This window comes from Heloderma suspectum, chromosome 4 (genome assembly GCF_057233095.1).
Source record: "Heloderma suspectum isolate Gila_16-S chromosome 4, 16-S_ref, whole genome shotgun sequence".
Lineage (NCBI taxonomy): Eukaryota > Metazoa > Chordata > Lepidosauria > Squamata > Helodermatidae > Heloderma > Heloderma suspectum.
Window position 1 is genome coordinate 116,139,808 of NC_139461.1, and position 13,157 is coordinate 116,152,964.

Here is a 13,157-nt window from a genome sequence, read left to right on the forward strand (position 1 = left end):
ATGGTGGCCGTATTGCTGGCAACCCAGAGCCAGAGGATCCGGCTGAAGAAGATTCCGTGGGGAGGCGGAGGTAAGTGTTCCGTTCTGCCACTGACTCCGGAACAGAACACTTGGAGTCCGTGGCGGATTCTCTATCATCCCTAATGGCTGTAAAGGCCCCATCTATGAAATATTACAGGTGTAAATAGGTCATTCATGCCCGTAATATTGTATAGATGAGGTCTTTACGGCCGCTACGTGCACAGTATTAAATTTGCAGAAGTTTCAGAGGCATTTTTTTTCCTTTTCTTTTTTTCAAAATGGCAACTGTGGGAATGACAGGCGCTCGCAGATGGCTCAAGGTAGATGCAGGGGGCTCGGCAAGAAGGGGGAGCAAGCGGGGGCAGAGGTTCAACGGATGCCTGGAGAACCTAACCCTAACCCTTCACAAACCATACACCACATCCACATGCCAAATATTTCCAAAATTTTATATCAACTTTTCCTCTTTCTAGTCATGCAGGTGATAAAAATAAAGGAGAAAGACTCTGAGTTGCCTTTGAAGGGGCTGTGGCCATATGGGGAAACCCGAGGGCTGGATTGGGACCCCTGGAGGATTGGATTTGGCTCACAGGCCTGAGGTTTCCCAGCACGGGCTCAAGGGCTGAAGCAGAGACGATGGGAGCCCGTTTCAGCACAGGAATCAGAGTAGGGTGTGACATGTTGGAAAGCAGCTGACGGATTTATGCTCAATCATGGCGTGAGGGTCAAATGGACATCTGTTGTTGCAGCTGAGGGTCTTGACCTTGTAGAGCCCATGTATGAGATGGGAATTAGCAAGGAATATGTAAATGGTGCACTGCAGGAGACAGTCCGTGCACATTGGGTCCATTGTTAGCTCCTGGCACCCTTGGCCAAATGTCAGGGCCCCAACAGCAGGGCAGGGCTCACTGGTGTTGATACTTGCTCTGGGCCCCCAGTGCTGGGTTTGCAAACCACCATTTCTATTGTGGCAGTATTCCCCAGAGGGAATACTGTGTGTGTTTGTGTACATGTGTGCACGCATACTGTAGTTCAGGCACTAAGTGGCACTGGAATAGTTATATCTATGTAGAAGCGGGAGTTCCCAGTAGGGATGTCAGAGAATTCCACCATGGATCTCAGTGAGGCTAAATGCCAGTGCATTCGGCCCCCCGAAATCCATGGTGGAACGAAGCCCCCCCACCCCGCGAAAGGCGCGCGAAACGGGACACCTACCTGCTGCTGTTCACGCTGACTTGCAAATGGTGGCCGCATCTGCAGCTGCCATTAGCTTCTTCATTATAGCCGTGATAGGCTACATAAATACTTATGCAGCCTATCACGGCTAACGCAGGGACGCCATTTGCATCCCTGCAGAAGCCGTGATAGGCTGTGCAAGTATTTACGTAGCCTATCACGGCGAAAAAAAGGGAATGCAAATGGAGGCTACGGCGGCTGCCATTTGCGTTCCCTGTTTTTTTGGCTGTGATAACCTATATAAATATTTACGTAGCCTATCACGGCAAAATACAGGGACGCAAATGGCAGCGGCGGCCGCCGCCGCCATTTGCATCCCTGCAGGCTGCCCAGCGGCCGGATGTCCAGCTGCGGGCGGCCCCGGCCGGTGGCTCTGTGGAATCTCTGCAGAGCGGAGCCAGCTGGAGAGAATTTCGGGGGGAGGAACGGAGCGCCTCCCCCCCACTGCAAATGTCACCCTTCGAAAAGGTGACTTTCATACATCCCTAGTTCCCAGATGGTATGCTGGCCTGCTGCCCTCCTTTCCCCTGCAGAATCCCCCTGGGATGGCACTTACCTGGGGCGGATTCGGCGGCGGCAGCGGATTCGGCGGCAGAGGCAGCAGCTGGTCTCCTGGCCGGCCATGGCAGGGCTGCTTCCACCGCCATTGCCATCCTTGGACCGTGATAGGCTATGAAAGAATTTACGTAGCCTATCACAGCTAACGTCAAACACACACACACACACGCAGCGTATGGAAATGGCGGCGGCTACGGCGGCTGCCATTTGCATTCCCTATTTTTCGCCGACTTATCTTACGTAAGTATTTACGTAAGATAAAACGGCGAAAAAAAGGGAATGCAAATAGCATCCACTACGCTATTTTTTTTGTACCCTGTTTTTTTTGGCCATGATAACCTACGTAAATATTTATGTAGGCTATTATGTCAAAAGAGAGGGGCGCAAATGGCGTAGTGGCCGCCATTTGTGTTCCCTTTTTTTTTGTTTTTGCCGTAATAGGCTACATAAATATTTACGTAACCTATCACGGCAAAAAAAAAGGGAACGCAAATGGTGGCCACCGTAGCTGCCGCCATTTACGTCCCTGCAGGCTGCCCAGCGGCCGGATGTCGGGCTGCGGGCAGCCCCGGCTGGTGGCTCTGTGGAATCTTCGCAGAGCGGAGCCGGCTGGAGAGAATTTCGGGGGGAGGAACGGAGCGCCTCCCCCACACTGCAAATGTCACCCTTCGAAAAGGTGACTTTCGTACATCCCTAGTTCCCAGATGGTATTCTGTTTTGTTTGAGAGACAATAACATTCTTGTCTACCTTTTTGACCAGTGTGCTCCTTAAGGCCCAAACTAAATGTTCGTTTGTTCCTCTAAGGGCCATACTAAATGGTCCTCCAAATTAAATGTTTTTGCTTTTATTTACTCTCTTGCGAGCACACATTGTCCCAAGTAGAATTGGGACTGTGGCCTTTAGGAGAGAGGGGCTGTTAAGCTCCCCACGACCCATTTTCATCCCAAAATTCCACCCCCCATTATAAAAATGGGAAGTTGGGAAAGTTAAAACCTCCTCTTCTGCAGCACCACAGTCCCAAACTGAATAGGAGCCATATGCACTTGCATGACAGTAAATAAAAGTAGTGCATATAGCCCCACTATGCGTGGAAATGTGTGTTGGCGGGCAGGAGGGAATCACCCACTGAAATTTCAGCTGTCCTTCAGCCGAAAAGCACAGGGCCCCATTTGGATGGATGGAAAAATGGCCACTCTGATCCAGATGCAGGAGATGCCTGCAGACTGAAATGCTGATCTTGTGGTTCATGTGTTGTGTGTTAATCACTACAAACCCCAGTATTTGTAATGTCTCACTTTATTTAGATGTTGTTGCTACATTTCAGTCTTCAAGAATTTTCACAGAACCCATTCAGCTTGGTAACCTCACAAAACATCTTGTGGAAACTGAACCAATGACTAAAATTTCCCTCTTTCAGCCTGTGGGCCAAATGTGGGAAAAGCTCTTGGGGGGCACATTTCAGTGGTGGGCTGGGCCAAAAGAAAAAGGGCCAGAAATACCAGCATATTTTAGTTTAAAGCTCCTACTGCAAGTCATTACGCTTTAGGAGAGGCATTTCAACCTTTTAGAATGAAGTAAAACTACACAAAAACTGGAAAACCATCATATAACCAGCAGCTGGGGGAAGGAAATGAAGCCAGGGAAAGGGGAACCCCAGATGGCTGGACTGGAATCCCAGGTGTGCTGGATTTGGCCCGCCAGCCTGCAGTCCAACTCCCCAGCCCTAAAAGGTTTTGCACAGGGAGTGAAGAACCAGGAATTTGCCCCTGGATTCTGGGTAATTCTAGAATATTATGGTAAACTGTACTCTGTGATATTACTGTACTGATGTTTCCTTGTAAAACCTATATTTCTCGTAATTTCTTGCTAGGAAATTACTATGCCACATTGGGAAGTTACTTTCCACTCTATTATTACTGGAAGTAATCTCAAGATATTTAAGCTGAGGCACTTTGCCTCTTTTGCTTGTGTAGTTTGAAATACTTTATTCCACCAGCAAAAGGGAAGTAAAGGTTACAGTCTTAAACACACTTACAAGGGAGAAAGCCTCCTTAAACAAAGTAAGACTTACTTCCCGATAAACATACACAGAACTGTGATAAATGCTTCAATTTACCCGAAAGCAATGGAACGTTCTTAAGGATTGCACCATTAGGTTGTAATTATCTACCCACTTTCCTGGGAGTAAGCCCAACTGAACTCAATGAGACTAACCTTTGAGTAGACATGTATAGGTTTGCACTGCGAGAGAACCGTATTTATGCCAGCAGACCAGGGCCCTCCGCTAAACAATTCCTGGAGTGATTAGGCATGGCCGGTGTTGAACCCCTTATTCAGAAGAATCAAATGTGACTATATAGGGGTATAGAGAAATAATCTCCCCTCATTCCTCTGTTTACTGCTACATATGTTTGGGAAGAACATTATTAACACTCCAGGGGCCATAAGTAGTGTTAAGCCTTCATTTAGGCCAGGAGTAAAGAGCCTCTTTCAGCCTGAGGGTGGAATGCAGTTTCAGAGAAGCTCTCAGGTGCCACATCCCAGTGGTTGGTGGGGGCTAAGGCAAAAGGGATGGGAACAAAAATACACCCCCCACCTCTAGCATATTGATGCTGTTTCTGCCAGTAACTAAGCCTTAGGAGAGGCATTTCAATCTTTCAGACTGAGAAACAAACTGCACAAAAGCTGGGAAACCACCAAATGATTGGTGTTTGGGGAAAAGGGATATGGCCAATTGCATAACCCCAGAGGCTAGATTGGGACCACAGGAGGTCAGATTTGGTCCTTGGGCCTGAGTTTCTCCACTCCTGATTTAGGCAATGGTTTCCTTCTGGCTAAGCAAAATAATAACAATAATGAGACCACCTCAGAGGTGCTGAAGAAAAAAAGCATAATTTTCATTAAGATGGTAAAAGGAGGAATTACTCTTTTTTGAGACTGGGAGTGGCTATTGCCTATCATGAAAATTTGTTTTACTCGAAACGCATTATGCATAACAAAAGCAGGTTGGCGAACTTTCATAAATCAATCACACCATTTTCTTCATCCCCCTCTTTGGATTTGTTTGTGTTTGGGGCGGGAGAGTTAGAAGTGGTGCTGCCCTCCCCGCTCCTCCACCCCATTTCTTCTGGCTAAAGCCCATGTGTGGAAGGTCTTCTCTTCCCTGAGCAGAAGAACTGTAGTGCACAACATTTCCCTTTTCACTGCAGAGAAGAAGAAGACAGGCCCACAAAGGAGTCATGTGTTACAGTGGGCTTGGCCAGGTAAGCAAAGGAAAGATCAATCTTAGGAGTTTGTCCTTAAGTGGGCAAAAATTAGACATGTTAGCCAAATGGAAGACAGAATTAAGAATATATTCACTTTTTTCAACACTGTAACATCTTGGGTTCACAACAACTGTTACCGTGCTTGCTCTTATTGAAACACCTATTCTGGTGAGGAACATTTTCCACTGAAGAGCATGATCCCCGTTCCACTATGACTTATGAAGAACATGAATGAGTGATCAGCTGTAAACTTTTGAAGAACTGGCATGCTTGTTGGACCCACTGTCACCCCAGTGGCAGCTGCTGCCTCTGTACCTTCTTCATTGACTTCAACATAAGATTGATGAATGACCAGGGAGACAACCAGGCCACGGCTTCCTGACATGCAGGATAAATCAGCCTTTTCATCACTAAACACATCTGTCATTCCTAGAGTTTTTAAAGTTGGATGGAGAATATACTTTTCTTCCAGCTTGAACTTTGGTACAGAAACCTTCATGTGTTGTTTTTGCATATTTGCTGAACTGGTCCATTCTTGTAATTTTGCATGGGTGAGTTCCCTTTCAAGCTGGAAGGTAAAAACAGAGAGATCAATGCCAAGTGGATGCGAGTGAAAAGTATATTGTGAGACAGAGGAAGATGAACGTGCATACGTTAAGGGAAGGCAAATCATATTTCTCCAGAGACATTTGCAACAAACCTTTCTTTGCAAAACTCTGTATTACTTGGGTTATCTGCAGAAACATGACATTCTTCAAAAAACGTTTTTTTCTCTTTGTATTTGGGGATGAAAATCTCTTAAAACAGCATGGCTTCATTTCCACGTCATGCTAAGGCATAGGTTAGCGAGATGTGAATGAGAAGGAATACGCTGCTGTGAGCCTTGGGCTCATGAGCTCTTCCAGCCCTTCTCCTCCCATGTGGCTGCGAGGAGATGTTTGGGAGCTTTTGTTTCCACTTTTGCTTGACCATGAATTGTCATGCCATCACGGCCAACAAACTGTGGCTAACACTAATCATGCTTAGTTTCAACCAATCTAATTTTAAACATAGTTACTCAAGCTGACTTGTCTAAACTAACAATTCTTAAGTTTAGTTAAGTTAAATTCTTAACCACAGTTCAGGGTGTGAACGACATGGCAAGGTGTGGTTAATCAAAACTGGAACCAAAGGCTCCCATACTCCTCCTCACGGCTGTGCTAGAGGAGGAGAGGAGAGAGGGTGGTGTGTGAGCCTGAGGCTCACTGGGGGTCCCTCCTGCTCATTCATGTCACCCATTTATAGTTCAGTGTGACTCTGGGCCACTAAAAATATTTTAAATAACTGTGGTAGCATTAGTAGTATGTTCCACTTGAGCCAGCTGCATCCAAAGATGTGTCAGCATTCACAGACACCGGCATGGTGGGCCTACAGGATTGCCATGCCGAGTTTTAAAATTATAAAATTACAACTGAATTGCTATTCAAGAGCCATTTAAGAATAGAAAGAACTGTTCGAATATCTCTCGGGTTTTACAAGGTTTTTTTTGAAGTGTGTGTTGCGGGGGGGATCTGTTGAATGATTTACCCTATTCTTCCTCTCAGCGAGCAGAGTATCAGAAATGTATGTATCGCTACTTTCGACTGCACAGTTTTAACAGTTCAACTGTTCCTTAAACATTTCAGAAATCGAATCAACTTACCTGGGCCAGAGTTCCTTTGTGATCCGGCAGAAGGATGAACATGCTCAGCTCATCCTCATCATAGGGAAGCTCAAGCACTTGCATTGGTGGATTTGCTATTTTGGCCAGATGAAACAGACCCTCCTGGGACATCATTTGCACTGTTTTGCGCTCATTCTGTAATAAATAAAGCAGCACTTTCATGTAAAGCAGCAGAGTTACCAAAAACAGTGGCAGTATGCTCTATGAAATGTTGCGTGTGGTTGGCCAGTTGTAATCATTTCCAACATTTTAAGGTTTTAGTCCAGACCACCTTCTGCCAAGACAGTATAAAACCACACTTGATGTATAAGTATCCCACCACGTACAAGAGGGAAGGTATGCATGGGGTTGGACTCGATGGCCTTGTAGGCCCCTTCCAACCCTACTATTCTATGATTCTATGATTGATTCTATGATTTTTGGATGGCGCAGTAGATAAATGCTCATTCCCACAAGGTTCCAGATATACAGTACCTTTTCAGTCCAAAAAAATGCTTCATGGGTGTCCTTTTTATTAAATTCCAGCTTCCACTTTCCTTTGAAGTATATAGCATTCACTAGGACCAAGATAGCTGATGGACTGATAGACTCATGAGGAAACAGGTCCTTGATTTTACCTTTTCAAAAATGAATTCAAGAGAAAATATTACCTTGAGATGGTTATGCATTTTCAATTAGGTTCTCATTTATATAATGCAATCTTAAACAGTATTAGGGAGGAACACAGAAAACGTCAAACTAGTCCAGAATGAGCAGCAAACACGAATAGAGCAGAAGGTCCTGTCTTTTATCTTGGTACATCTATCCCTTTAAGGAGACTTTCGCATAGTGCTGTCCGAAACGTGGCTATTTAAATCACTGAGTATTCCTAGCTGATCAGTTGCAAACTAAGTGAGAATTAGCCTGTGTTTCCTTACCATTTGTTTGGCTTTCAACCCAGGAATTGATCTTCTCTCTAACTTCCTCAGTTGCCTGCACAAAGTCCACTCTTTCCAACTCGGCAAGGTACAGCTCCTTCGTGCCATCTAAGTATTGCTGCGCAGAATTAGAAAGAGGGAGGAAGAAAGGTAATAGATGGCTCTTGATCAGCTGCAATCTAGAACATGAAGGCTCCAATCTGGCTAAAGTGAATGTCACAAAGTCCCATTGAAACCCACAGAACGAGCCAGTTGTGACTGAATTGTCCACTTGGTTTAATGGTCTGTCAGCCACGGACAGTTTCTTTCACTTTTAATATTTTAACTGTTTTATGTATGTCATTGCTATAAGCTGCCTGGGGGGGGCTTCTGCCCTGAAAGGTGGCCAATAAATGTTTCAAATAAATAAATAAATTGTATTGATCGATTTCATTTCTATACCTACCAGTAGCCAAAGCATTCTGGGTGGTGCACAGAACTTAAAACCACAAAGAGCAGCATAAAACAATATAAAATATGAAAGTGAACAGTTCATATAAAATGTGAACAGTACAACCAGAATAAAACGTAGCAGCAATGCAGAGATTTAAAGAACAGGTTTAAAACACCAGAGCTAAAAGATTAGGAAGCGAAAATGCTAAAATACTGGGAGAATAAAAGGCCTTCGCCTGGCGTTGGAAGGAGCACAACATGGTGCCAGGCGAACCTCTCCAGAGAACTCATTCCGCAGCCAGCGTGCCACAGCTGAAAAGGCCCTCTTCCTCATAGCCACCCGCCTCACTTCCTTCAGCAGGGGCTCCCGGAGAAGGATCCCTGAGGATGATCTTAGGGTCTGGCTGCAAACACATGGGAGAGGCGATCCTTCAGCTGACCAGGCCCCAAGCCATTAAGGGCTTTGAATTAGTATCAGCACTTTGTATCGGGCCCAGGAATGCACTGGCAGCCAGTGCAGCTGGAAAATACTGCAGTAACGTGATCTCATTGGCCAGTCCCTGTTAACAACCTTGCTGCCCTATTTTGGGCCAGCTGAAGTTACCGGACCATTTTCAAAGGTACCCCCACCTTTAACACATTGCAGTAATCTAGACAAGAGGTTATCAGAGCATGGATAACTGTAGCTGGGCTATCTCTGTCCAGAAAAGGGCGTTGTGTTGGTATCCCAGTCTAAGCTGATAAAAAGTGCTCCCTGCCACTGAGTTCACCTGTGCCTCCAGTGACAGTTCTGGGTCCAAGAGCACCCCCAAACTATGAACCTGATCCTTTAGGGGGAGTGCAACCCCCTCCAGAACAGGTTGAACATCACTTAGCCAGCAGACAAATCACCCATTAACAGGACCTCTGTCTTGTCTGGAATGAGTTTCAGTTTATTGGCCCTCATCCAGTCCATTACCGTGCCCAGACAGTGATTCAAAACAGCCACTCCCTGACCTGGGTTTGATGAACAAGAGAGGTAGAGCTGGGTGTCATCTGCATACTGATGGCACCTCAGTCCACATCACTGGATAACCTCCCCCAGCGCTTTCATGAAGATGTTGAACAGCCTAGGGGATAAAATAGAGCCCTGTGAAACCCCATGGCATAATTGCCGGGGTACAGAGCAAAAATCCCCAAGCACGACCTTCTGGAATTGGCCATCCAAGTAGGAGCGGGACCAGTGCAGTGCAGTGCCTCCAACTCCCAACCCAGACAACCTATCCAGAAGGATACCATGTTTGATGGCAATGAAAGCTGCTGAGAGGTCCAGGAGAATCAACAGGGTTGCACTCCCCCCGTCCCCCTCAAGGGACATATAAATAAAAATGTATGAGGAACAGTGGATCTGGGCCACTGACTATTAGGAAAAATAGCATGTTAAATTCATGTGGTCCATGCAGTTCACGTGAGGTTTGGAAAGCATTTCTTACCTGCAGGAATTCATATTTGTCTGATCCATACAGCCTATTGGCTGTACTCAGAGCATAATTTTTGGTATGCTGGTTGATGGCTGATAAGAGTGCCTTGAACTGGACATGTGGTCCCCCGGGTTTATCACAGTGAGCCCCTGTAACCTTCAAACAGCAAAGACAGTTTAGCAGGTCATCTCTATTCTTGTAAATACCACTCGCTAAATACCCCAGACTAGTGTTTCCATTGATCTACTGGCTGTGCATGATTAAAAAACAAAATATAACACAACACCAAAGAAACCCTACAACTTATTTATGACAATTGCCAGAAAAACGCTTTTAGGGGTGTTGCAAAGATTTTTATTTGGAGAGCACCAGTCTTATTCCCCTGGGGCCCAGAGACACAACCTCCCATGCAGCCAGAGTAGGAGATCGGGCATAATTCTTGGGGATATACTTTTTCTACTCTTGCCTTGCATTGGACAATAAACTATTTATTTTAAGGACTGTTTCAGCTGTTGGTTTTAAGATGGCTAAATCTAAAGGAAGGTTACTGAATTAAAAAAAAAGATTTAGAGGCATTCTTGAGTTTTGGTGTAGATGTTATGCCCATCCAGATATAGTTTAGAATAAAAATTTTAGGATGCCAAATGGTTTAAGATTAAGAAACAAACTATTTGGTACTATTGAGCATTTATGTGGCACATTTCCAATGCATACGTTATTTCAGAAATCCATATAGCCGCCTTGTAACATAGATTAGTATTATCTCCATACTGCAGACAAGGGCAACTGAGGCTGGGAGCACAGTGGCTTGGAGGTGAAACCACATCAAAGGTTCTTGACTGAGGTGAGATTTGGACCAGGAGACTTTGCAACTCAGATTCTTCATCGCCAAGCTGAGCGAGTTCCAACTATTGTAACTGATTATGGTTTGGGATTATCTAACATTTTGGAAGGATAATTTGACAAGGCCTATATGTTCCCTCCCCAACTGAATTATCGATGTAGATGGGATATATTTGACCATCCTCTTACAGGCATGTCCGTAGAGCCTCCAGATGCAGTGATCTCATTGAAGTGAAGGACCTGTAACGCAAAATACAGAATGAGAGACTAGCGTTGTGATCCGTGCAAGGCACGAGGGTTCTTTGTTGGGTGACTAAGAAGTTGATGGAGTTGTTGTGTCCAAATGGATGCCGCATAGGCGTTCATGGTCTGGGGCATTTCAAACGTTTTGTCTTCTTGGATTGTGCCCTGAAATTCCCAACACACCACTTCTAAGTTCCAGGTCTGCTCTCCCTTCTGCAAGGTCCTGAGGTCTCCCTGCTGCACGTCTTCTATAGTGCTTAGCAGCCCTGCCAAGATCCTGCCGCATATTCATGCAAGGATGTCTTGCTCTATCCGGGGGTGGAGAAATCGGCAGTATTTGAGATTTTTGGAATTCCCAAACTCCACCGTGAAGCTCAGATTGACTCACTGCCATTTGATTGCAAACTGTTTTTCTTTTCATTCGACTGGGGAAAGTGCACATTCTTTAAAGGGCACCTCCAAACACACACCTTCCCCCATAGACTGAAGTGTGAAAATGCTGCTTTTTTTTAAAGTGCATGTTTTAAAGTGTGCATTTTTCAAACATCAGTTCAGGAACATGTCAGGTTTCTCTCAAAATATGTGCCAGCGTTTGTGTTTGCGTTCGGAGGTGCAAACGGGGCAAATTCAAGTAAAAAAACAAAACATAAGACTACACCTCCCATTAGCCCCGGCCAACATGGCCAGTGGTCAGTGATTATGGAACTTGTAGACCTAAAGGCGACCAGCTTGCCTATGCCTATCCGATGTGAATGGAGAGTGCCCCCTGGAAGAGAACCCTGACCCCCTCCATGGCTGTGATGGCCAAGCTGTGGTGCACAAGCTCTCCTTCGGGAAAGCTTTTTCACAATTACTGATCTACTAACACTTTGCTGCCGGAGACAAAGGACAGGATGGCTCCCCGTTCCATGCACAGAACCTGGCCAGACTGACAATTAAACCTTATTTCAACACTGGCGATGGGACAGCATCTTCCATTGCGCCTGAAGGCAGCACAATAGCTTAGAGAACGCAGGTCAGGCCTTCTGCACTCACAGCTCTGTCCTGCAAGACCTCCCCACTGCTCTCCATACCCTGGCACAGGCTCTCTGAAGTAGCTGCCTCACTCTGCCTAAGGGTGGCTCTGGCCCTGCTGCACTGAAGAACCTTTGAGGAGCTTCCAAGGAGCTCTGGAGTTCTTCAGAACACAGGGCTGAAAACAAAAGAACGCCACTGCTCTGTGCTCTGCTGCTGAGCGTGGGGCTTAGGGCCATTCTCCTCCTCACTCCCAGCCAAGACACACACTTTTGTCCACCTGTACAGCAAATATCCCAGTCTTGCTTGCCCTCAGGGCCAAAAGGGGTTGCACCCCTCTTCTATGGGAACTGAAACCTAGGTAAGTGGTGGGACCCTTACAGCTGTCCCTGCTCAGAAGTGGGGTGCATGCACAATAGGGTGTTTTATTGGACAGGCCAGCTGGGGAGAGGAGGTGCTCCCAAGGGGAGATTCCGCAAGATTCAGGGCAACAGCTCAGAGGCTCACTTGAAAAGCTCTCGGTGGGATGCATGTCCTGGTCATTTCCACACAGCTGGGAGAATGGGTGGCCCTTGTGACAATATGATTAGGATAAAGTGACACTTTTCATGAGCACAATTGTGGCCGGTTTCTTACCCTTTCCATCTGCTCAGCAGTGTCACCTGCGGCACCAAGACAGACTATGGCCATAGCTGCCGTGACACTTAGTGGGGACAAGAAGATGTTTTCCTCAGGACTTTCTTTTATCAGTTCTTTTAAAAGATCCACTCCAAATTCATTGATCGCAGTGACGAGGGTAGTCATGATGGAGCTGATGATATCTGAGACAAAAAACAACAGATTTATTCTTCTGGGACCCTTGCTCAGTCTTTTAAAATGAGGAAGAACAAGGGAAGATGAACAGCATGGTGTGCCTTTCATATCAAGTCAACAATTGGTAGGTTTATACCACATTTCCCAATGCCTGTCAGTCATATCTTCTAGCCTCATGAAGTAACGTACGACATTCTCCACAGCAATTTCTTAGGAACAGCAGCCCTATTCAGGGCCAGAATAGGCATGACGCTCATTCTGTGCCTAGACGCTCTGTCTTTTCATGCTAAGGGAGGTGTGGGGTGGAGGATGACATGGTCTGGATTGGGACCCTAGCATGTGGGGGAGAGGTAGAGGGGGCATTTACAATCTAGATCTCAGGCTTTGCACCTACTCTAGAGGAAAAATGAAAAAAGACATTGCTGCGAAACACAGCATTAAAGCAATGTCCGTTTTGGCCCTCAATTCTTCATGTGTAGAAACAATGCCTGCAGAAGGGGGCAGTGGGACTGTGGTGTTGCGTGGGGCCCTGGTCTCATGCCTCAGACATCCGCCTCAAGAATGTCTGAGCTACGATTTTGTGAGACATTCCAGTTGTGTGGAAGCTTCCAGGTGAGTAGCTGCTCATGCAGTGGCTTCTCCAATGCAGAC

General features: G+C 46.0%; 1 protein-coding gene across 2 annotated transcripts in view; it reads right to left on the reverse strand.

Annotated features, from left to right (window-relative positions):
• Nucleotides 1–3,089: 3,089 nt before the first annotated feature.
• The window catches only part of LOC146347341 (serpin B3-like), a 41,102-nt gene continuing 31,034 nt past the window's right edge, over nucleotides 3,090–13,157 (reverse strand). Inside the window, exons 2-8 of one of the 2 annotated variants that reach the window (XM_084850500.1) lie at nucleotides 12,330–12,514; nucleotides 10,626–10,676; nucleotides 9,606–9,749; nucleotides 7,702–7,819; nucleotides 7,259–7,401; nucleotides 6,764–6,919; nucleotides 3,090–5,650 (exon numbers count right to left, since the gene is read on the reverse strand). In XM_084850500.1, coding sequence (XP_084706626.1) covers nucleotides 5,243–5,650; nucleotides 6,764–6,919; nucleotides 7,259–7,401; nucleotides 7,702–7,819; nucleotides 9,606–9,749; nucleotides 10,626–10,676; nucleotides 12,330–12,497 — 1,188 coding nt within the window. In that variant the 5' untranslated portion in view covers nucleotides 12,498–12,514 and the 3' untranslated portion in view covers nucleotides 3,090–5,242. The remainder of the gene's footprint in view (nucleotides 5,651–6,763; nucleotides 6,920–7,258; nucleotides 7,402–7,701; nucleotides 7,820–9,605; nucleotides 9,750–10,625; nucleotides 10,677–12,329; nucleotides 12,515–13,157) is intronic. The other variant, XM_084850501.1, reaches the window with a different exon arrangement.